We start from the raw sequence: 27331 nt of genomic DNA on the forward strand, positions 1-27331 counted from the left end.
TCTATTCATTTACTTTTTCCTAGTTGTGTAAATTTAATTTATTTTAGACACATTGAATATAATTATCTCCATCTTTATAAGGATATTTTTCATAGCTTAAATGAATAAGTCATTTAAGTCTTATTCAAGTAAATAGTTACCTCACCCTTCTTCCTATGTTTCAGGATTGCCCACTGGCTTGATTCTCTCTAGGGCTGAGATTTAAAAGTTTTATGATGAATTATAATCACTTCTCAGATTACTGGCTGCTTTCCTCTCAGATTAATGGGTTGCTTTGTTCCTAGTACTGACTCCCTTGGTTTTTTATGCAAACTCTCCAAATCAGTAGTTCTGAATTTTTTAAAGTCTATATATCTTTGATTATCTGGTAAAAGTTATGGACCCTCTTCCCAGAAACAAGCACAAAGGCTCACGCTTACAAAACTATGCAAATAATTTAAAAATTAAGCTAAAGAATACTTGCTTTAATGCCTATTTCCAGTTCTTGCGAAGTTTATTCAAACACTAATATAAATATACCGCCTCATTTTTGCTCCACTGGTATCTGGTTTATTATAAAAACCTAAGATATCTTTCAATATCTTTAACATTTTATTTTCTCAATATGTCTCATTCATTCATTCTTAATCAAACACTTACTGTAATCCTGTTATATGCCTGATATTATGTGACATACTGAGGATACAAAGGTAAGGAAGACATAATCCTTGCCCTCAGAGCTTACAGCCTCCTCAGGGAGATATATATGTAAATAATTTATACAAAGCACAATAAAGGCTACAATAAAGGTATGTATCGGATGCACAAAAGAAAAGAATGGGCAGGTTTCCTGGAAGAGGTGACACGGAAGCAATAAAGGATACAGACTTTCATTTATAAGGTGAATAAATTCTGGAAATCTAATGTACAGCATGGTGATTATAGTTAATAATACTGTATTGCATACTTGAGATTTGCTAAGAGAGTAGATCTTAAGTGTCCTCACCACTCACACAAAAAATGGTAATTATATGAGGTTATGGTTGTGTTAATTAATTTGACTGTGGTAATCATTTCACAATGTATACATATATTAAATCACCACACTGTATGCCTTTAAAAATTATGTCATACAATCTAAATATATACAATTTTTATTTGTCATTTATACCTCAATAAAGCTGGAGATATTTAAAATTTTTGAAAAGAATAAGCATAAACCGTCAAGCCAAAGGAAGTTTGTTGGTGAGGAGGTGGAGAGGATGATAAGGAGATATTAGGGCAGAGCATTCCAGCTGGAGAGACATTATGAGGAATTATTAAATGCTTGAAAGATAATGGTATTACTCTCAATAACAATATAAACATTCACTCAAAACTAAATAACATTAGAGTAATTTTTTCCTTCTCCCTAAAAAAAGCACATGTTTTATGTTTATCTAATTCTTGGGATTCTCACCTACTATCCAGAACTGGAACGTTACTGTTGCTCTGTACGTTATAAATTGCAATAGTGCCATTGTGATAGCCAACTGCTAAAAGGTTAGGTGCTCCAATTGAAAAATCCACAGCAGTAACGCCACATGGACTCTGATAAGTACGTTCTGGCCACTGAATAAAAAAAAATTATATTACATTTTAACCTTGGTTTTGTAGACCACAGTAAGGTAGGGTATGATGGTGGCTGAAGACTAGGCTGGTGGCAGTGGGGATGTGAGGAGAGTTAGTCTGCATTCAGTTACTCATTTCTTACTAACTTCCTGTATACATGAGACTAAAACTTCAATTGGCCATTTCCTTTATTTTGATGAATCCTCAGAGCTCAGTAGTTTTAAGAAATACAGCACTTTGTTTCTACAGTAATTATCATTTTGGGTAATCCTCCAGCAGGATTTGTATGATCATCACAAGTCACCGTCTTAAAGATACAAATAATGGACACCAAATAAATTATCCTGCGTATATTCCTATCCTCCAGTATCTGTTTCAGATGCTTGTATTATCTAATCATTCTAAACAAGGATAGAGGAAGCTCCAAAACTCTCTAAGTTACTCTTTTCTACAACTCTGTCAAGAGTTTTATTGTTTTGTTTTGTTTTAATGTCTAATCCAACTCCTTTCTGGTTTCTAACAACCTACATGGAAAAGAAGATAACCTGCTGATGATGAATCCTATGTCAACCCTTCCACACATTTAAAATTGCTTCTTCCTTTCTTTTAGGCTATATACACCCAGCTACCTAACAGATGGGGGATTATTTATAAAAACTCTAATCATTTTTATATGCTCTTCTGATCCTTTTCTAAGTTTTCCACTTTACATTTCAGTTGTGACTTAAAACTAAAGCTGTAAAGTAACAGGTTGACTAGGGCTGTTTAACAAAAAAACATAACTGAATCTTGTTCATTCTCTTTGAAAAATTCATGGCAGTAAGAGAGTTATATTAATCTATTTTCTATCTATCGAGGATAGCAGAAATATACTTTATAAAGTGATAAGGAGTTATTTATATATTGAGAAACAACCCAGTAGTAAATGAAACTTAATTTTTAAAGAATTTTTATTTGCAAATATATTCTTCTTTATAACAGGCAGTGATAAACAATAATGGTTCAGCCCTAGATCATCATATCTAACAGCATATAGTAGATGTTCAATAAGTGTTTATTAAATGAATTTACCTTATCCTATAAAGTGTAAGAACAAATTTTAATTGTTTTATTGTTATAGATTTAAACCAAAGAAAGTAAAGTCTTGCTTGGTAAAACTTTGAGTTTGTTTAATGATCACATAAAACTAACTACTTTATGAGAATTATGTGAACATTTAATTAAATAAAAATAGGTCTTATTCCTGTTTTAGTTACCATGGGATTCTTTATTGACCAGCAGCAAGCCAATCCTCTTTTTTGCTCCTTAAATCCAAAGTGCCCATAGCCAACAGCCAAAAGGTCCTAAAAAACAGAAAAATTAAAAATAAGAGAAGACAGCATAAAAATATCCACAAATGTATAAAGATGCATATTAATGAACTGTGTTAAAATAGTGATGACATTTCAATTGAGGTTAAAAAATACCAATATACCAACTATTTTCACTCTACATTTTCATCTTCCTAAGCAAAATAATAGTAAAAATAATCACATTTTTAGGCTGAAGAATAAACACTCAAAAAAAACCAATTGCTAACAAGCTATTTTACATATTGAGATAATCTTCAAAAATTGTATTATTACATTATAGTGTCTTATGGGTTTTTAATAATGATCTAATAATTTCAAATGTAAAATAAAAGACATTTATTTTTAAAGGGAGGTGTCATGGACTGAATTGTGTCTCCTCCCCTAAAAGTGATATGCTGAAGTCCTAACCCCTAATAACATGTGATTATATTTGGAAATAGGGCACTTAGGAGGTAATTAAGGTTAAATGAAGTCATAAGGGTGGGGTCCTAATCTGATAGGATTGGGTTCCTTACAAAAAGAGGAAGAGACACAAGAGCTCTTTCTCTCCACCATGCAAGAATACAGCCAAGCCAGGAAGAAAGCCTTCCCCAGGAGCCAAATTCATCTGGCACCGTGGTCCTGGGCTTCCCAGCCTCCAGAACTGTAAGAAATAAATTTCTGTTGTATAAGCCATCCAGTCTATGGTATTTTCTTTTGGCAGCTCGAGCTGAATAATACAGCAGGTCATTTCCAGAAGTGCTTATACAGATGACCCTTGAACAACACAGGTTTCAACTGTGCAGGTCCACTTATACGTGGATTCTTTTAAATAAATACATTGAAAATTTTTTTAGAGATTTGAGATAAGTTGAAAATTTCACAAACTGAATAACCTAGAAATATCAAAAAAATTAAGAAGATTTGTCATGAATGCATAAAATATATGTAGATAGTAGTCTATCCTTATATAGGCATAAGTGATATTCAATATAAAATTAATATTATGTGAGTTTTCTTACTGTTTTATAGCTTTGCTTTCAAAGAACTACATTACCATACAGTATGCCTCGTTCTCATAATTGGAGAAACTGTGTATCAGCCTATCATCACAGGTAAGTAGGGTTTTTTTAATGCAACAGTGTTTCCAATATTGTATTATGAATATGACTGTAATACTGTACATCATAAAAACTTTATAATAATTCACTCATTAGTTTATAGGCTAGGCTATCCTGAAGCAATCATATCAATTACACTAGGCTACCATAAAGCAATCATATTGCTGCTTCTTCATTATCAATGCATAAATCATTATACCTGTAAATAAATACGAATTTATTTTTCACATGATATTTTCATTTTTGATGTCTGGTGTTAGTAATACATGTAACATCAACAGTGTTTTATATCATATAAGACAGTATTAATGCAGGTACTGACAGAGTATTCATCTGTTAAACAGATGACATAAGCTTAACAGTATTGATAAATACAGTACTATAAATGTATTTTCTCTGATGATTTCCTTAATAACATTTTCTTTTCTCTAGCTTACTTTATTGTAAGAATACAGTATATAACACATATCACACACAAGATATGTGTTAATTGACTATGTTATTGGCAAGGCTTCCAGTCAACAGTAGGCATTAGTAGTTAAGTTTTGGGGGAGTCAAAAGTTATACTAGGATTTTCATTTGCATGGGGGGTTGGCATCCCAACCCCCTTGTTGTTCAAGATCAACTCTATAAGTATGTATGGACAAAAGTTTAATGATTGACCAAACCCTGCCTCTTCTCTGTGATCAGAAATATTACAAACACAGTCCTGTCACCACCCTACCTTCAAGCCAACATCGTGTCTCCACAATTCCCTCTGCCTTAAAATACTCTTCACCACTACCCTTTTTATCTTGACATTGACAAACTCCTATTCATCTCTTCTAGACTCAGCATAGGCGTCACTTCCTCTAAGAAGCATTCACAAGCCTCTCTTATGTGTTCCCACAGCATTATTTATTTTCTTCATTAAAGCACATAGGAAAGTATTATATGGTCAGTGTCTATGTGTGACTAAATTACTACTGTATCTCCAGTGCTTTAACAGAGTTCCTGGCACAGAGTTAATGTTCAATAAATATTTGTAGAATGAATTAATAAATATGGTAGATGGCATCTGTCATATATTTTTTAGCTTCATTCAAAATTAATCTTATTCTCAATAGCAATAATAATGTTTAAATGCTAGTATATCCAGTTTCTTAAAATGATTCATCTGTCCTTATTACATGGTTATTATTGATTTATTAAATTTCACTTATCTACAAGATGTTCCCAAATAGTTTTATAAAGACAAATCCATACTAAAAGTATTTTATTTTATTCAAAAATAATATACATAATTTAAGAATTGTGCAATTTAGGTTTCAATAAAAATGATTTTTTTAGGTTTTTTAGCATTAATTTTTTTATTGAGGTATAATTGACATACATTATATTAGTTTCATGTGTACAACATGATTCAATATTTATATATCGTGAAATGATCACCACAAAAATCTAGTTAATATGCATCACTATACATAGTTACAGAATTTTTTTCTTGTGATGAGAACTTTTAAGATCTACTGTCTTAGCAACTTTCAAATATGCAATGCAGTATTATTAACTATAGTCACCATGTTGCACATTACAGCATGACTTATTTATTTTATAACTGTAAGTTTGTACCTTTTGACTCCATTCACCCATTTAATAGCCATAACAACTATCATGTTTGCGCACAGTACCTTATAAGGTGTAGCAATAAAATAATAAGGCTAATTCTTAAAACATGGATAATACAAGACAGTTTAAACAAATTAGTTTTGACCGTTTTAAAAATACACCAGGGCTTCCCTGGTGGTGCAGTGGTTGAGAGTCTGACTGCCAATGCAGGGGACATGGGTTCGAGCCCTGGTCTGGGAGGATCCCACATGCCGCGGAGCAACTGGGCCCGTGAGCCACAGCTGCTGAGCCTGCGCGTCTGGAGCCTGTGCTCCGCAACAGGAGGGGCCGCGATAGTGAGAGGCCCGCACACCACGATGAAGAGTGGCCCCCGCTTACTGCAACTAGAGAAAGCCCTCGCACAGAAACGAAGACCCAACACAGCCAAAAATAAATTAATTAATTTAAAAAAAAAAACTCCATTAAAAAAAATACACCAAATATTTATTCCAAAGATACTGCCATTACACAAAAGATTTTTGAAATTACTAGTGGAGAATCATGTCTTCAGAATGAGTTTATAAACCTCAGGAAAAAATAAGTCTCATTACTCTATAATCATCTCTTTTTGACAAGCAAACATACCATTCTCCCGCTTGATGATTCATCTAATTTTCCTCAGGATGATTCTTAGCAGTGCAGTAGTTAAAAGCAAGAACTCTGGAGCCAGATGTCTGGGTTTGAATTGTTTCACTTACTGGTTATATAACTTTGGGCAAGTTATTTATCCTTTCTGTGCTTCAGTTTCCTCATCAACATAATGAGGAAAATAGTAGAGTTGTGATAATACAAGTAAAACATTTACAATAGTGCCTGGTACACAGTAGGTGCTGTTTAAGTATTTGCTGCTATTAGTAGTAACAGTATTTTAAGGAATCTCAAAATTATTTTGCACATGTTCAGGGTCACTGGATTAAGTATATACTTCCAAATATGATTACTTTAAAGAGAATACAAATTTGGGCACATGAGTCTGGTACCATGTTAAACTAAATAAATATATATTATCTTCTTGTTCACTTAATATCTCATATGGATTCAGAGAATGCCATGTCCCAAGTACATCTCCTAAAATAAAAATGGTGACATTTTCATATTAAAGGAGAAAAACATTTTGTAACTGTTTGCATTTTCCCCTTTTAAAAACATGAACTTGTTTTTAGAGGAGTTTTAAAACTAGGGGTTATGTCAATTTAAATCCCTTGCCTAATAGCTGAGAAAAAAAAGTTTTCATTAGTACCTGACAAGTGCCCTTAAATGCTAGAGACAGAATTACTAAAATGTTTGATAACTTACTGGATTTGTTTTATTCCAGGCAAGGCTGCTCACATTAAGGCCTTTGGTTAAGTCACAGGAAAAGGACCAAAGTCGTTCCAAATTGGCTGGTATTGTTGATTGTTCTGAACCTATTTCTATTTCTTCTTCCTCTTCCTTCTTAGCCTCTTCTTCTACCTCTTCAAGTTTTTCACCTACTAAAAAGTCTTCAGGTTCTTCAGGTTCTGGTTCTAAAATTAAGTCAAATAAAAAGAAGATCATTGTGCTCTATACCTACAGGAATCTACCAAAGTCTCCAAAGAGCATCTCTATCTACGACTGACACTTCAGCCATCATTGGATTTGCTGGGTCATATGGCCCAAGGGACTGGGTACCCTGAATAGCTGCCTGAACCTGTTGCAGAATCTTCTGTCGTTCTAGGCCCCACTCAAAGCTATTGGCTTTTCAGACCACTCAGTAAATGGACCAGAGGACTCATCCAAATGAGGAATATGTTGCCTTTAAAATGCAAAGAGGTCCACTAGGCATTGTGTCTCTTTTTATTTGGTTGAAGGGGAACCAGATGCAACAATGTATCCTTCACCTTAGAAGGTATATCTTGACATATTCCATGCCACTGGACCCTTGGAAATTTCACTGAGGTGGAAGGCCCCTGAAATTTTGTCAGATTTATTTCTCACCTTCTGACATGCAAATGTCTTACCAGTTAAGTCTACTTCCTGTTCACTAGGTCCAATCAGCACAATACCATCAATGTAATGGACCAGTGTGATGTCCTGCTGAAAGGAAAGCTCCCTGCAGACTAAATTATGACATGAAGCAGAACCGTGAAGGTGTACTGCTGACCTGACCGGGTGAAAGCAAATAGCTTCTGGTGGTTTTACCAACAGGTATTGAGGGGGAAAAAAACATTTGTCATATCAATAGCTATACACCAGGTACCATGAGATGTGTTAATTTGCTCAGGCAGTGAAACCCCATCTGAAACAACAGCTGCAATTGGAGTCACCACGTGGTTAAGTTTACAATAATCCACTGTTTTTCTCTAAGATCCATGTGTTTTCTATGTAAGCTAAACAGATGTGTTGAATGGTGAGAGTCAACATTCCTGCATATTTCAAGTCCTTGGTGGTAGCATTAATCTCTGAAATCCCTCCAGAAAGGTGGTATTGCTATGATGTGCTATTTTCATAGGTATAGGCAGCTCTAGTGGCTTCCACTTTGCCTTTTCCTCCCATATTAGCCCTCACTCCACAGGTCAAGAATCACATGTGGGGATTCTGCCAGTTTCTGAATATTTCTATTTCAAGTATACATTCTGGAACAGGGGAAATAACTACAGGATGATTCAGTGGACCCACTGTGAGATGAACCTGATCTAAAATTCTGTAGATCACCTGACTTTTACAAGTCCTTACTCTGACTAGTAGACCCCAGTGATGTTTTGGGTCTCCCAGAGCTAGTGTGAACTCAGCCACTGTTCAGTAATCCCTGAAATTTCTGATTATTTCCTTATCCGCAATGTACAGTCACCCTAGTAAAAGGCTATAGATCCCTATGGGGAAAGCTGGGATAAATATTAACAGCATACATTCTTGGCAGTGTAGCGTGATACATTCTCAAAGGGACCCAGTCTCCCCTTCATTCAAGAAGTTCTGGTTCTATAAACTGGCTCAAGAATAGGAATAGGTTAAGGGGCTGTGACTTTGTTTTTTAGTGTTTCAAGTTAGAAACACTTGACCTAGAACTCTACTGCTTACACAGATTAAGAATTTACAAGAAGACTGTCTGTTATGGGCTGAATCATTTCTCCCCAAAATCCATATATTGAAGCCCTAAGAATGTAGTACCTCAGAATGTAATAGTATTTTGAGACAAGGGCTTTAAAGAGGTGATTAAGGTAAAATTAGGCTATTAGTGTGGGTCCCAATCCAATATGATTGGTATCCTTATAAGAAGAGGAAATTTAGACACACCAAGAGAGACAAGGGATGCACACACACAGAGAAAAGACCATGTAAAGAGGCAGCAAGAGGGTGGCCACCTGCAAGCCAAAGAGAGAGGCCTCAGAGGAAACCAACGCTGCTAGCACCTGGATCTTGGACTTCCTGCCCCCAGAACTGTGAGGAAGTAAATTTCTGTTGTTTAAGCCACTCAGCTCGTGGTATTTTGTTATGGCAGTCCTAGCAAACTAATACACCACCTACCTATGTCTCTTCTAAGGACATCATAATCAACTAGCCAGTGCCCTGGGTCTCTGCAAGTCAGACTATTCTCATTACTGCTTTGTCCCCATTATGGTAACCACGCTTACATTTCCTCTGGCGATTAAATGCTGCCCTTTAGCCCCCTCACCCTCAGGATCCAATTATCATTACTATATTTAAGGCCCCAGTTCAGAGGCAGCAGCTCTCACTATAACTTGTGACCTACAGAAGAGTGACCACAGAGCTCTTCAAGGATGTCGGCGCTGGCCCTCACAAGTTTATTTCTCACAATTGTGGTGAAAGGTATGTTATCTGGACCCTCCTGGAGTGACCAGGCAGGTCATCATGATAAGTCCTCTCTAACGTTAGAACGTCCCTACGCCTTTGGATACCTTTCTTTAGAGTATACCAAGACAGTTCTGACACTTCAGCTCCACTTAGTAAAGGCCACATTTTGGTCCATTATCAGCCAACCAAAAAACAAATTCTTAAAGCCATCTCTAATCCTTAAACTACAACACTGTACCCAGAATCTCCGCTCAGCGGAACCATATTAACTTTGACCTGATCTGACTTTATATTCCTTCCATCATTATCCTATACCCTTAATACCCATTTCCACCTATATTCCTCAGATCTCTGCCTGTATAAATTAGCAAACTCAGCAATTGATTCTCCAAGAAGTTATAACAAACCAAAATGTGTATGTACCTAACAACTTCAAAAATACATGAAACAAATAAACAATCAAAACCAATAGCTCTGAAAGGAGACATAAATACACAATTATAATTGGAGATTTCAACACTTCTCTCTCAATAACTGGTAGAACAAGTAGGCAGAAAATCAGATGACCTGAACATCACTATCAACCAACTTGACCTAACCAACATTTACAGAACATTCTATTCAAAAACACCAGAATATATGTTCTTCTCAAGTGCCATAGCACATTCTTTAAGATGGACCATATTATGGACCATAAAACAACTTTAGACCACAATGGAATTAAATTAGAAATAAGAGAAAGATAGCTAGAAAATTCCAAAACATTTGTATATTAACACATTCATAACAACACATGGGTCAACGAAGTCTCAAGAGAAATTTTTAAATATATTTTAATGAACTGAAAATACAACATATCAAATCTTATGAGATTCAGCTAAAGCACTGCTTAGAAAGCATATATGAGAAAAGAAGAAAGTTAAATTTGTATCTCACATGTGATCCACCCATTCCACTCCTAGGTACTGACCCAAGAAAAATGAATGCAAATGCCCATACAAAGACTTGTATACCAATATTTTTACCAACTTTATTTGTAATGGCCCCAGACTAGAAACAAATATCAATCAACAGGTGAAAGGATAAACATAGTATAGGATATTCATACAATGGAATACTAGTCAGTAATAAAAAAGAGTGAACAATTGATACATGCAACAACATGAGTGAATCTGAAATAATAATTTTGATTTTAATAATTTTGCTGAGGAAAAGAAGCTAGATAAAAAAGAGTACATAATGTACATTTATATAAAATTCTAGAAAATGCAAACTACTAATCTGTATAAGGATGTAAAGCAAATCAGTGGCTTCTTAAGGATAGGGGAGGGGCAAAGAGGAACAAGAAGGAAGGATTATAAAAGACATGAAAAAAACATTTGAGATATACATATATATCATTATATATAATTGTATATATTCATTGATTGTGGTGATATATCAAAGCTTTGAATTGTATGCCTTAAGCATTGGCAGTTTATTGTCACTTATACTTCAATAAAGCTGTTAAAAAATAACCGTGGTATATCACTCTTTAAATGAACCCCAGATAATATAAATACCACAGCATTTTTTAATTGTGAAAAAAATTACAATCATTGACATGCATAGGTTTTAGCTGTACAGTTTGATGAGTTTTGATAAATATACACACTGACGTAACCAACAATCCAATCAAGATGCAGAATATATCCATCAAGCAAAAAAGTTTTCTCATGCTACTTTCCAGTCAAACCTAATCTACCATAGGCAGGCACTGGTTTAATTTCTAAAACCTTGGAGTAGTTTTGTCGGTTATAGCATATCATGAAAATGGGCCCATTGGTATGCATTCTTTTGTGTCTGAATTCTTTCACTTAACAATGTTTTTGAATCCATCAAGGTTATTATGTATATAAGTAGTGCACTCATTTTTATTGCTGAGTAGTGCTCCAGCATTTGTTTAAGCATTGACCTACTGATGGATACCTGGGATTTTTCCAGTTTGGGGTTATTATGAATAAAGCTGTAATGAGCATTCTTATATAAGTCTTTTTTGTGGATATATTTTTTTCTCTTGGGTAAATATCCAGGAAAAGGATTATTGGGTCATTGGATGGATCTGTGTTTAAAATTTTACGAAACTTCCCAGCAGACTTCTGAGTTGTTCAATTTTATACTCCCACAGCAATATATGAAAAACCCAAGCTGCTCCATGTCTTTGCTAACACTTGGATTTGTCAGTCTTTTTAATTTTAGCCATTCTGGCTAGTGTATTGATTTTAACTTGCATTTCCTTGATGACTATGTTTAGTACATTTTCAGGTGTCTATTTGTTGGGTGAAGTTCCTGTTCAAACCTTTTGTCTATTTTTTTTAACATCTTTATTAGAGTATAATTGCTTTACAATCTTTTGTCTATTTTTCATTAGGCTGTTTATCTTCTTTTTATTGGGCTGTAAATGTCCATTACATATTCAAAACTTAAGTCTTTAGTCAGATGTATGTATTGCAAACATATTTTTCTAGCCTGTTGCCTTGTATTTTTTTCCTAACAGTGCTATTCAAAGAGCAGGCATTTTAACTATTGCAAAGTCTTATTAATTTTTTTCCTTTATGCCTTGGGATTTTTGTGTATTAAGTATCTTTTCTTACGCTAAGATCACAAATAATTTTTCTTTTATCTTCTTCTAGAACTTTATAGTTTTAATTTTTACATTTAAATCTATGGCCCATTCTGAGTTAATTTATACATATGATATGAGGTGAGGGTTGATGTTCATTTTCTGCCCATATGGATATCGAATTGTTTCAGCACCATTTTAAAAAGATCAGCCTTTCTCTATTGAATCACCTTGGCATGTTTGTTAAAAATCAATTGACCATATAGGTCTGTGTTTATTTCTGGACTCACTGCTCTGTTTCAGTCATCTATATGTCTATCCTTAGACAAATACCACACTGCCTTGATTACTGTAGCTTTATAGTCACTTGTAATCTGGTGGGGTAAGTCCTTCAACTTTATTCTTCTGTTTCAAAATTGACTTAGTTATTCTAGGTCCTTTGCTTTGCCATATAAAATATAGAATTATATTGTCAATTAATTATCTTTAAAGAAATTTAAAATGGTGAGAAATGTCTCTTACTTTTACTCACATTGTCGAATTCTAGCATTCTCCATTTCTTTGTTTAGATTCTGGTTTCTGTTATTATTTTCCATCAGCCTGAAGAACCTCCTTTAACATTTTTTACAGTGCTGGTCTGCTAGCATTGAATTCTCTCAGCTTTTGTTTGTCTGAACATGTTTTTATTTCACCTTGATTTTTGAAGGATATTTAGATATAGAATTTTTTAGCACAGTAAAAATGTCATTGCATTGTCTTCTGGCTTCTGTTAAGAAATAAGGGCATTATTAGCTTTCTTCCCTAAATGTAACATGTTTTTTCTGGCAACTTTTAACATTTTTTTTTGACATATTACTTATAATGTGCCTCAATGTGGTTTTCATTGTGTTTATCTTGCTTGGGTTTCATTGAGCTTCTTATAATCGTTGGTTTAAAGATTTTTTTCAAGTATGGAAAATTTCTAGCTACTCTTTCTTCAAATGTTTTTCTGCTTTTCCTCCTCTTTATTCTAGTACTACAATTCCAATTACATGCATATTAAATCACATGATCTTGTGACACAGGTCACTGAGGCTCTTTTTTTTTTTTTTTGGCCTTGTTTATCTCCATACTCCCGTTTGGAATGTTCCTCTTGCTTGTCTTTGAGTTCACTGATCTTCTTCAGTTTTTAGTATTCTGTTAAACCCAAACAGTAAATTTTTCATTTCATGTATTATGTATTTCAGCTCTAGTAGTTCTATTTGGTCCTATATGTAGCTTTCATTACTTTTCTCATTGTATTCTTATTTTCTTTAAATCCTTAAGCATATTTTTATAGCTTTTTCTTTAATAAACTTTATTTTTTAGAGTAGTTTTAGGTTCACAGCAAAAATGAACTCAAAGTGCAGAGTTCCCAAATACTCACACACAGATATATGCACAGCCTCTTCCAGATCAGCATCCTGCAGCACTAGTACATTTGTTACAATCAGTGAACCCATACTGACAAATCATTATCCCCCAAAGTCCATAGTTTACATTAGGATTCACTCTTGGTGTTGTACATTCTATGGGTTTGGATGAGTGTACAATAACATGTACCCACCATTATGTATCATGCAGAATAGTTTCATCACTCTAAAAATCTTATGTGCTCTGCTTATTCATTTCTCCCAACCCTCTAATCCCTGGAAACCCCTGATTTTTTTTACTGTCTCCATACTTTTGCCCTTTCCAGAATGTCATACAGTTGTAATCAGACTATGTAGCCTTTTCAGATTGGCTTCTTTCACTTAGTAACACGCATTTAGGTTTTCTCCATGTCTGTTCATGGCTCGATAACTAATTTCTTTTTAGTGCTGAATAATATTCTATTGTCTGGATATACTGCAGTTTATTCATCCATTCACCTACTGAAGAACATCTTGCTTGCCTTCAAGTTTTGGCAATTATGAATAAAGCTGCTATAAACATCTGCATGCAGATTTCTGTGTGGATATAAGTATTCAACTCCTTTGGGTAAATACCAAGGAGTGCAGTTATGGACTGTATGGTTACAGCATGTTTAGTTTTGTAAGAAACTGCCAAACTATCTTCCAAAGTGGCTGAACCATTGTGCATTCCCACCAACACTGAATGAGAATTCTTGTTGCTCCACATCTTTGCTAGCATTTGGTAGTATCAATGTTTTGGATTTTAGCTATTTAATAGTTTTGTGGTGGTATCTCATTGATGTTTTAATTGGAAGTTCCTTAATATATAATGTTGAGTATCTTCTTATATGCTTATTTGCCCTCTGTATATCTCTTTGTTGAGGTATCTGCTAGGTCTTTTGTCCATTTTTTAAAATTATGTTGTTTGTTTCCTTATTGTTGAGTTTTAAGAGATATTTGTGTATATTGGATGAGTCCTTTACCAGATATGTCTTTTGCAAATATTTTCTTCAGTCTGTGACTTGACTTCTCATTCTACTGACAATGTCTTTCATAGGGCATAAGTTTTTTTTTTAAATTATTTTTTATTGACGTATAGTTGCTGTACAATATTATATAAGTTAAATGTGTACAATATAGTGATTCATAATTTTTAAAGATTATACTCCATTTACAATAATTATAAAAATTGGCTATATTCCATGTGTTGTACAATATATTCTTGTAGCTTATTCTATACCTAATAGTTTGTACCTCTTAATCCCCTACACGGCCCCTCCTACCTTCCCTCTCCTCACTGGTAACCACTAGTTTGTTCTCTCTATCTGTAAGTTTGCTTCTTCTTTTGTTATATTCACTAGTTTTTTGTATTTTTAGATTCCACATATAAGTGATACACAGTACATGTCTTTCTCTGTCTGACTTATTTCACTTAGCATAATGCCCTCCAAATCCATCCATTTTGCTGCAAATGGCAAATTTTCATTTTTATTTTTGTCTGAGTAGTATTCCATTGTAAATATATACCATATTTTCTTTATCCATTTATCTGTTGATGGACACTTAGGTTGGTTCCATATCTTGGCAATTGTAAATAATGCTGCTATGAACATTGGGGTACATGTACCTTTTAGAATTAGTGTTTTGGGTTTTTTTGGCTATATATCCAGGAGTGAAATTTCTGAGTCAATATCAATATGGTATAAGTTTTTAATTATAATGAAGTCTGGTTTATCAATTATTTCTTTCAATAGATCATGCCTTTGGTGTTAAATCTAAAAAGTCTTCATCATACCCAACATCCTCTAGATTTTCTCCAGTGTTGTCTTCTATGAGTTTTATAGTTCTGTATATTACATTGAGGTTTGTGATCCATTTTGAGTTAATTTTTGTGAAAAGTGTAAGATCTGTATCTAGATTGTTTATTTTTCCCATAAATATTCAGTTGTTCCAGTACCATTTGTTGAAAAGACTATCTTTTTTTTCCATTGTATTGCCTTTCCTCTTTGGTCAAAGATCAGTTGGCTATACTTATGTGTATCTATTCTGGGCTTTCTGTTCTGTTTCATTGATCTGTGTGTCTATTCTTTCACCAATACCACACTGTCTTAACTACTGTACCTTTACGGTAATTCTTGAAGTCAGGTAATTCCAGTCCTCCAACTTTGCTCTTCTCCTTCAATATTGTGTTGGCTATTCTGGGTACAATAGCTTTTTTAAATTCCTTGTCTTGAGTTAGTGTCTCCCTACAACTAGGGCACCTGCTGGCCACTGGTGGGGAACCCTGACACCCAAGGAGACAGGAGGAACCCCCAAGTGAACCAGATCTTGGTTCATGAGCCAGGGGTTGGGCCAAAGCTCCTGCAGTGGGAGCTCCAAGTCTGAACCACTGGACTAACAGAGAACCTCAGACCCCAGGGAATATACATCAGAGTGAGGTCTCACAGAGGTCCTCATCTCAGCACCAAGACCCAGTTCTACGCAACATCCTACAAACTCCAGTGTTGGAAGCCTCAGGCCAAACAACCAGTAAGATAGGAACACAATCCTACTCATAAAAAAAACTTTTTTAAATGAGATGGCAGAAAAATATGTCACAGATGAAGGAGCAAGGTAAAAACCTACAAGACCAAAATAATGAAGAGGAAATAGGCACTCTACCTGAAAAAGAATTCAGAGTAATGATAGTAAAGATGATCCAGAATCACGGGAAAAAAATGGAGGCACAGATTGAGAAAATACAAGAAATGTTTAACAAAGATCTAGAAGAACTAAAGAGCAAACAAACAGAGATGAACAGCACAGTAACTGAAATCAAAAATACACTAGAGGGAATCAATAACAGAATAACTGAGGCAGAAGAATGGATAAGTGACCTGGAAGACAAAATGGTGGAAATAACTGTGGAGGAGCAGAATACAGAAAAGAGAATGAAAAGAATTGAAGACAATCTCAGAGACCTCTGGGACAACACTAAACACACCAAGATTCGAACTATACGGGTCCCAGAAGAAGAAGAGAAAAAGAAAGGGTCTGAGAAAATATTTGAAGAGATTATAGTGGAAAACTTCCCTAACATGGGAAAAGAAACAGTCACCCAAGTCCAGGAGTGCAGAGAGTCCCATACAGGATAAACCCTAGGAGAAACACTCCAAGACACATAGTAATCAAACTAACAAAAATTAAACACAAAGAAAAAATATTAAAAGCAGCAAGGGAAAACCAAAAAATAACATACAAAGGAATCCCAGTAAGATTATCAGCTGATTTTTCAGCAGAAACGCTGAAGGCCAGAAGGGAGTGGCAGGATATACTTAAAGTGATGAAAGAGAAAAACCTTCAACCAAGATTACTCTATCCAGCAAGGATCTCATTCAGATATGACAGAGAAATTTAAAGCTTTTCAGACAATCAAAAGCTAAGAGAATTCAGCACCACCAAAACAGCTTTACAACAAATGCTAAAGAAACTTCTCTAGGCGGGAAACACAAGAAAAGAAAAAGATGCACAAAAACAAACCCAAAATAATTAAGAAAATGGTAATAGGAACATACAGATTGAAAACTACCTTAAAGGTAAACAGACTAAATGCCCCAACCAAAAAATATAGGCTGGCTGAATGGATACAAAAACAAGACCCATATATATGTTATCTACAAGAGACCCACTTCAGACCTAGGGACACATACAGACTGAGAGTGAGGGGATGGAAAAAGATATTCCATGCAAATGGAAATCAAAAGAAAGCTGGAGTAGCAAATCTCATATCAGACAAAATAGACTTCAAAATAAAGACTATTACAAGAGAAAAAGAAGGACATGACATAATGATCAAGGGATCAATCCAAGAAGAAGATATAACAATTGTAAATATTTATGCACCCAACCTAGGAGCACCTGAATACATAAGGCAAATGCTAACAGCCATAAAAGGGGAAATTAACAGTAACACAATAATAGTAGGGGACTTTAACACCCCACTTACACCAATGGACAGATCATCCAAAATGAAAATAAATAAGTAAACACAAGCTTTAAATGATACATTAAACAAGATGGACTTAATTGATATTTATAGGACATTCCATCCAAAAACAACAGAATACACTTTCTTCTCAAGTGCTCATGGAACATTCTCCAGGATAGATCACACTTTGGGTCACAAATCAAGCCTTGATAAATTTAAGAAAACTGAAATCATATCAAGCATCTTTTCTGACCACAACACTATGAGATTAGTAATAAATTACAGGAAAAAAACTAAAAAACACAAATACATGGAGGCTAAAGAATACATTACTAAATAACCAAGAGATCACTTAAGAACTCAAAGAGGAAATCAAAAAATACCTAGAAACAAATGATAACGAAAATGCAATGACCCAAAACCTATGGGATGCAGCAAAAGCAGTTCTAAGAGGAAAGTTTATAGCAATACAATCCTACCCCAAGAAACAAGAAAAACCTCAAATTAACAATCTAACCTTACACCTAAAGCAACTAGAGAAAGAAGAACAAACAAATCCTAAAGTTAGTAGAAGGAGAGAAATCATAAAGATCAGAGCAGAAATAAATGAAATAGAAATGAAGAAAACAATGGCAAAGATCAATAAAACTAAAAGCTGGTTCTTTGAGAAGATAAACAAAATTAATAAACCCTTAGCCAGACTACTCAAGAAAAAAGGGAGAGGACACAAATCAATAAAATTAGAAATGAAAAAGCAGAAATCACAACTGACACTGCAGACATACAAAGGGTTATAAGAGACTACTACAAACAGCTATATGCCAATAAAATGGACAACCACGAAGAAATGGACAAATTCTTGGAAAGGTACAATTTTCCAAGACTGAACCAGGAAGAAATAGAAAATATAAACAGATTGATCACACGTAATGAAATTGAAACCGTAATTTAAAATCTTCCACAAAAAAAAAGTCCAGGACAGGATGGCTTTACAGAAGAATTCTATCAAACATTAAGAGAAGAGCTAACACCAATCCTTCTCAAACTCTTCCCAAAAATTGCAGAGGGAGAAACACTCCCAAATTCATTCTATGAAGCCACCATCACCTTGATACCAAAACCAGAAAAAGATATCACAAAATAAAGAAAATTATAGACCAATATCACTAATGAACATAGATGCAAAAATCCTCAACAAAATACTAGCAAACAGAATCCAACAGCACATTAAAAGGATCATACACCATGATCAAGTAGGATTTATCCCAGGGATGCAAGGATTCTTCAGTATACGCAAATCAATCAATGTGATACACCACATTAATAAATTAAGGAATAAAAACCATATGATCATCTCAATAGATGCAGAAAAAGCTTTTGACAAAATTCAACACCAACTTATGATAAAAACTCTCCAGAAAATGGGCATAGAGGGGACCTACCTCACCATAATAAAGGCCATATATGACAAACCACAGCAAGCGTCATACTCAATGGTGAAAAACTGAAAGCATTTCCACTAAGATAAGGAACAAGACAAGGATGCCCACTCTCGTCACTCTTATTCGACATAGATTTGGAAGTCCTAGCCACAGCAATCAGGGAAGAAAAAGAAATAAAAGGAATACAAATTGGAAAAGAAAAAGTAAAACTTTCACTCTGTGCCAATGACATACCATACATAGATAATCCTAAAGATGCCACCAGAAAACTACTAGAACTAATCAGTGAATTTGGTAAAGTAGCAGGATACAAAATTAATGCACAGAAATCTCTGGCATTCCTATACACCAACAACAAAAAATTAGAAAGAGAAATTAAGGAAACACTCCCATTTACCACTGCAACAGAAAGAATAAAATACCTAGGAATAAACCTACCTAAGGAGACAAAAGACCTATATGTAGAAAACTATAAGACACTGAAGAAAGAAATTAAAGATGATACAAACAGATGGAGAGATATGCCATGTTCTTGGATTGGAAAAATCAACATTGTGAAAATGACTCTACTACCCAAAGCAATCTACAGATTCAATGCAATCCCTGTCAAACTACCAATGGCATTCTTCACAGAATTAGAACAAAAAATTTTACAATTCATATGGAAACACAAAAGACCCCAAATAGCCAAAGCAATCTTGAGAAAGAAAAGCGGAGCTGGAGGGATCAGGCTCCCTGACTTCAAACTATACCAGAAAGCTACAATAATCAAGACAGTATGGTACTGGCACAAAAACAGAAATATATATCAGTGGTACAGGATAGAATGCCCAGAGATAAACCAACGCACATATGGTCACCTAATTTACAACAAAGGAGGCAAGAACATACAATGGAGAAAAGACAGCCTCTTCAATAAGTGGTGCTGGGAAAACTGGACAGCTACATGTAAAGGAATGAAATTAGAACACTACTTAATACCATACAAAAAAATAAACTCCAAATGGATTAAAGACCTAAATGTAAGACCAGACACTATAAAACTCTTAGAGGAAAACATAGGAAAAACACTCTTTGACATAAATCACAGCAAGATCTTTTTTGACCTACCTTCTAGAGTAATCAAAATAAAAACAAATGGGACTTAATTAAACTTAAAAGCTTTTGCACAGCAAAGGAAACCATAAACTAGACAAAAAGACAACCCTCAGAATGGGAGAAAACATTTGCAAATGAAACAACAGACAAAGGATTAATCTCCAAAATATACAAACAGCTCATGGAGCTCAATATCAAAAAACAAACAATCCAGGTAAAAAATGGGCAGCAGACCTAAATATACATTTCACCAAGGAAGACATACAGATGGCCAAGAGGCACATGAAAAGATGCTCAGCATCACTAATTATTAGAGAAATGCAAATCAAAAGTACAATGAGGGGACTTCCCTGCTGCTGCAGTGGTTGGGAGTCTGCCTGCCAATGCAGGGGACATGGGTTCGAGCCCCGGTCTGGGACGATCCCACATGCCACAGAGCAACTAAGCCCGTGCACCACAGCTGCTGAGCCTGCACTGTAGAACCCACGAGCCGCAACTGCTGGGCCTGCATGCCACAACTGCTGAGGCCCACGTGCCTAGAGCCTGTGCTCCGCAACAAGAGAGGCCACTGCAATGAGAAGCCCGTGCACTGAAACAAAGAGTAGCCCCCACTTGCCATGACCAGAGAGAGCCCATGCACAACAACAAAGACCCAATGCAGCCAAAAATAAATAAATAACATTTTTAAAAAACAACCAAAAAAAGCACTACAATGATGTATCACCTCATGCCAGTCAGAATGGCCATTATCAAAAAATCTAGAAACAATAAATGCTGGAAAGGGTGTGGTAAAAGGGAACCCTCCTGCACTGTTGGTGGCAATGTAAATTGATACAACCACTATGGAAAACAGTATGGAGGTTCCTTAAAAAACTAAAAATAGAACTACCATATGACACAGCAATCCCACTACTAGGCATATACCCTGAGAAAACCATAATTCAAAAAGACATGTACCACAATGTTCATTGCAACACTATTTACAATAGCCAGGACATGGGACCAACCTAAATGTCCATCGACAGATAAATGGATAAAGAAGATGTGACACATATATACAATGGAATATTACTCAGCCATAAAAAGAAATGAAATTGAGTTATTTGTAGTGAGGTGGATGGACCTAGAGTCTGTCATACAGAGTGAAGTAAGCCAGAAAGAGAAAAACAAATATTGTATGCTAATGCATATATATGGAATCTAAAAAAAAACAAAAAATGGTACTGATGAACCTAGCTGCAGGGCAGGAATAAAGACGTAGACATAGAGAATGGACTTGAGGACACGGGGTGGGAGGGCGAAGCTGGGGTGAAGTGAGAGTAGCATCAACATATATACACTACCGAATGTAAAATAGTTAGCTAGTGGGAAGCAGCAGCATAGCACAAGGAGATCAGCTCAGTGCTTTGTGATGACCTAGAGGGGTGGGATAGGGAGGATGGGAGGGAGGCTCAAGAGGGATGGGATGTGGGGACAGATGTATGCATATGGCTGATTCACTTTGTTGTACAACAGAAACTAACACAATATTGTGAAGCAATTATACTCCAACAAAGATCTATTTTTTAAAAAAATGTCCTTGTCTGCTTTTGCACCATCTCAGTCATCTTTACATCTGTTTCTATTAACTGATTTTTCTCAGTTATGGCTCACATTTTCCTGCGTCTTTACATGACTAGTAATTATTTTTATTGGAGGCTGTACATCATAAAATTTACAGCAGTGAATGACTGGATTGTGTTTTCTTCCAAACAATACAGTGTTGAAGTTTGTTTTATCAAGCAGTGAACTTATGTTCAGATTATCTTGCTTTTTAAATTAGCTTTTTCTAAAGTGTGTGAAGGTAGGGGTCTAGACTAGATAGAACAATTTAAGTATGAATGTATCTGATAATAAAGCTCTCAAATATATAGAGCAAAATTAATAAGCCTAGAGAAAATAGAGACAAATCCATAATCATAATTAAAGATTCTAACAATACTCTCTCATTAGTTGATAGAACAGGTCAACAAAAACTCAATAAAGACGAAAGATTTGTAAAACACTATCAATCAATTTGACATAATTAACATCTAAAGAATACTGCACTAAATAATAGAATACCCCATCTTCTTGAGTGTGGAACATTCACCATATGCTGGGCCATAAAACAATTCTTAATAAATTTCAAAGGGTAGAAATTATAAAGAATATGTTCTCTGACCACCATGCCAATGTTAAATTAGAATTCAGTAAGAAAAGATGAATAAAAAATTACTAAAAACTTGGAAACTAAACAGTATACTTTTAACTAACCTAAACATCAAAGAGAAACTCACATGGGAAATTAAGAATTATTTGGAACTGAATAATAATAAAAACAAAAGATATCAATATTTGTAAGAGGCAGGAAAATTTATAGTATTAAATGCCTATCTTAGACATGAAAAAGAATGTAAAATCAATGATCCAAACTTCCATCTTAAGAAGCTACAAAAAGAAGAGGAGATTAAATTCAACGAAGAAAAACATAAAAGTAAAAATGAAAATAACTGAAGTTTTTTTTTAAAAGGACCAAAAAATTGAGAAAATCATTGAAACAAGAAGATATTTTTGAAAGGATTAGTATAATTGAAAAAGCCCCAACTAGACTAATAAAATAGAGAGAAAAGTCACAAATGACCAATATCAAGAATGAAATAGGAGATACCACTATAAATCCTACAGATATCAAAAGAATTTAAAGAGAGGATATTATGAACAACTTTATGCATATAATTTCAACAACATAGACAAAATGGGTAAATTCCTCACAAATTACCAAAACTGACACAGGTAGGAATAGAATAACCCTATATTTGTCAAAGAAATTAAATTTTCAATTTGAAAACTTTCTGTAAAGAAAACTCCATCCCAGATGGTTTCACTGGTAACTTTTATCAAACATTTAAAGAAGAAATAATATGCAAATTTTTTTTGAAAACAGAGAATGAGGGAAGACTTTCAAACCTCATATTATAAGTCCATCATAACACTAAAGAACTTCAGAGGAACAGAAAATTACAGAAAAATATGTTGCATGAGACTAGTCACGAAAATTCTCAATAGAGTATTAGAAAATTGAATTCAACAGTATATAAAAAGGATAATATATCATAACCAAGTGAAGTTTAACCAGAGGAATTCAGTTTGTTTTAACATTTTAAAATCAAACAATGTAACTGGCCACATTGACAGATTAAGGAAAAAATTACATAATTGTTTTAATAATTTAGAAAATGTTTTGAACAAAATTCAACACCCATTTATGTTTTAAAATATCTAGCAAACTGGAATGAGAAGGAAATTTCCTCAAACCAGTAAAAGGCATCTATAAAAAACTATACTTAACATCTTATTTAACAATGAAATACTGAATTCCTTTATCCTAAGTTCAGAAACAAGACAAAGATATTTGCAACCTTGGGGCAGGCAAAGATTTCTTAGAGAAGACATGGAAAGTATTTACTACAAAAGGAAAAACCGACAGATAAGACTTCATCAAAATTAAAAACCTCTGCTCAACAACAGACAAATATATAAGTTATAGGCTTAAAGAAAATAGTTGTATCTTTCAAGGAGCTTGTATCCAGAATATATTTTTTTAAAAAAAGCTCCTACAACTTGATTTTTTTTAAAAAAGACAACTCAATTTTAAAATGCACAAAGAACTTGACCAAATATTACACAGAAGAAGATATACAAATGACAAAAAAAGTTATTAAAAAGATTGCCAACGGCAGGCATTATCAAGAATGTGGGGCTTCCCTGGTGGCAGTGGTTAAGAAACCACCTGCCAATGCAGGGACACGGGTTCAAGCCCTGGTCCGGGAAGGTCCCACATGCCACCGAGCAAGTAAGCCCATTCACCACAACTACTGAGCCTATACTCTATAGCCCGTGAGCCACAACTACTGAGCCCGTGTGCCACAACTACTGAAGCCCACATGCCTAGAGCCCGTGCTCTGCAACAAGAGAAGCCACCACAATGAGAAGACCACGCACTGCAATGAGGAGTAGCCCCCGCTCCGCAACGAAGACCTACGGCAGCCAGAAAAAAAAAAAAAAAAAGAAGAAGGTGGAGCAACTCCTGTATATTTCTTGTGGGATTGTAAAATGGTACAAATAATCTGGAAAGGTATTTTGCAGTTTCTGAAAAAGTTATACATACATCTATTCAAAGACCCAATAATTCCATTTCTAGGTATTTACCTAAGAGAAATTAAAACATATATCCACAAAAAGAAACACAAAAATGGTCATAGCAGCTTTATTCATAATAGCTCAAAGATGTACAGGTGTCCATCAGCAGGTGAATGAATATACAAATTATTATGGTATGTTCATAAAAAGGAGTAGTACTCAGAAAAAAATGAACTACTTATATACATATCAATGTAGATGAATCTCAAAAACATTATGTTAAGTAAAAGAAGCCAGACACAAAAGAATACTTACTATACGAACCCACTTATATGATATACCAAAATAATTTATCTATAGTGATAGAAATCAGCTTAATGCCTGTCTATAAGGGTATACATTTTAACTGGAAAACAACAGAAGGGAACTTTTGGGGTTGGTAAATATATTCTCTGTCTTGATTACAGTATTAGTTACACAGGCTTATACATTCTTAAATGTATCAAATTATGCAGTTAAAATATATGTATTTCATTATATGTAAATCTTACCTCATTAAAAAATTTCCTACTATATTTCTATTTCTTAGATACATTTAAAGAAGTGATCTACCACCAGTTTTGTTTTCAAAACATCAAAATTTACAGTACTCAGGGCTTCCCTGGTGGCGCAGTGGTTGAGAATCTGCCTGCCAATGCAGGGGACACGGGTTCGAGCCCTGGTCTGGGAAGATCCCACATGCCGCGGAGCAACTGGGCCTGTGAGCCACAATTACTGAGCCTGCGCGTCTGGAGCCTGTGCTCCGCAACAAGAGAGGCCGCGATAGTGAGAGGCCCGCGCACCGCGATGAAGAATGGCCCCCGCTTGCCACAACTAGAGAAAGCCCTCGCACAGAAACGAAGACCCAACACAGCCATAAATAAATAAATAAATAAATAAATAAATAAATAAATTTACAGTACTCAGTAAAACTTTAATCTTATAACTCTAATTATGGGATGAAAAATTTATATAAATGATAAAAATTTTAAAACATCAACCTAATATGAGATAAGAAACATAGTTTTTCAATATTCTTAGATGTAAGTAACCAAAAAGGTTTACATCCATTTGTCACATATGCAATTTTGTAACCTAATTTTTTGATGTAGGCATATAGACGATCACTTTTGACTTGAAGGATCAAGAAAGATTTCATAAAGGAGTTTGCCCTAATCCATACTTGAAAGCTAGGAATTGAAATTGAAAAGTTGAATTAGATAATCTCTCAAATCCTTCAAAATATTTTGTGAATCTATGAGATGGGATTTGTAGCAATAAGAGTATATAATTAAATTAGGGAGAGGTAATAAAAGCTAGAACCTGGAAAGTATAAATGGCAATGGAAAGGGGGGTTTGATTATGAGAGAATAATTCAGTGAGGGAACAACGGAGAGGAAAGAGCCAAAGTTAAGGGTCTACAAGTTTTTCTTTGGGGTTCCTGGTCTGGACTCTTGCTACTCACATGTTTAGTGCTGAAAACTATATAAAAATGTCTTCTGATCAGTGATAACTCAGTCTAGATATTCCATTTAGAAATAATAACATCATTTGATTTTTTAAATTATTTGAGCTTGACTAAAAGTGATTATTTTTCAATATCTTTTGTAAAGTATAAAATCTTTATTTCAAAACAACACCATGTTTTTTAAAAAAAAAAGTTTTTTAGTGTTTTAGTATATAATGTATTAAATACCTTTTAAAACAGGAAGCTGATGATAAGCTGCAAGTTTTGGCTGAAATATATTTTCCATTATAACTCGTTCCATAAAAAATAAGTCCTGTTGGAACTTATCAGATTTCAATACTGCCTCTGAGTTGTCTTCTTCTTCGTCATGGACTTTAGCCAGAATTACATTTTCAATATCCATTAGAGAACTACCTTCACTAACTGTAAAATACAAATATGATGCAATGCTAAAATAATTCAAATAATATTAGCTGGCTTGTACATTCTAAAGATTTAAGAAATGACATTTTGACATCACTATTTGTTTTCCTCCAGTATTTAACAACTTCAATAGACATTTATTGAATGCCTTTTACAAACCAAGCACGTACAAGATATACATAAATTATCTCATTTTGGAATTCTTAACCACTCAAAAATGTCTGTTTTCCAGAAAATAAGCAATGATAACTCATAAGGTAATTTGTATCTCTATATATTTTTATTCAAATTGAAATAAAATTATTATCAGTCTTCAGATAAAGGTTTGATTTGATTATTGCTTCATAGGAACAATAAATTAATTTTTATTGATTTTATTTTTATTGATGCTATAACAAATTACCAAAAACTTAGTGGATTAAAACCATACAAATGTATTATCTTAGAGTTCTGTAGGTTAGAGGTCTGACTCAGGTCTCACTGGGCTAAAACCAAAAAGTTAATAGGGTTATGTTCCTTTCTGAAGGCTCTAGAGGAGAATTCATTTCCTTGCCTTTTCCAACTTCTAGAGGACACCAGCAACCCTTCCTCCATCTTCAAAAGACAGCAATATTGCATCTCTCTGATAGTCTTCTGTCATTACATTTCTCTCTGACCAGAACTGGAAATAGTGCTCCAATTTTAAGTACCCGTGTGATTAGTCTGCGTCCACTCCGGTAACCCAGGATAACCTCCTTCTTTGAAGATCCTTAATGTAATCACATCTGGAAAGTCTCTTTTGTCATGTAAGGTAATTTATTCACAGGTTCCAGAGATTGGGATGTGTATATATTTGGGGAATGATTATTCTGCCTACCACATTACTTAGTAAAAAAACAGAATGAAGGGGAATCCTGCACCCATGAAGATGAAGTAGACACTTTTTCTTATTCCTCTTCTAAATACAACTAAAAACCCTGGACATCATATATAAAACAAACATAGGAAGCCTTTGAAAACCTTTGATAGAAGGAGGCAAAGCAACAAGAGAGCTCAGGACCCAAGGAATGACACAGTGGTGAGTTCCCTGGATTCCTTATTGCTGCGTATACTCCAGACAAACCTCCTCTCTCTAGCCAAAAGACCAGGAAAAGAAAAACCTTGCAAGAAAAAAAAAAAAACTTTTAGAATATAACCATTCCACTCCAGACAAAAACACAGAGAAAAAATTGTAGCCCCACCCATTCCACAAATTCTACTAGCCAAGTGGGGAGCCTAGA

At 34.6% G+C, this 27331-nt stretch overlaps 1 protein-coding gene across 1 annotated transcript in view; it reads right to left on the reverse strand.

Annotated features, from left to right (window-relative positions):
- DNAI4 (dynein axonemal intermediate chain 4) overlaps positions 1-27331 on the reverse strand; it is a 121866-nt gene that overhangs the window by 26357 nt on the left and 68178 nt on the right. Inside the window, 4 exon segments of the mRNA XM_007164301.3 lie at positions 1439-1590; positions 2847-2933; positions 6986-7194; positions 25878-26072. Of these exon segments, the coding sequence (XP_007164363.2) occupies positions 1439-1590; positions 2847-2933; positions 6986-7194; positions 25878-26072 (643 nt within the window).

This window comes from Balaenoptera acutorostrata, chromosome 1 (genome assembly GCF_949987535.1).
Source record: "Balaenoptera acutorostrata chromosome 1, mBalAcu1.1, whole genome shotgun sequence".
In the NCBI taxonomy this organism is placed as follows: Eukaryota; Metazoa; Chordata; class Mammalia; order Artiodactyla; family Balaenopteridae; genus Balaenoptera; species Balaenoptera acutorostrata.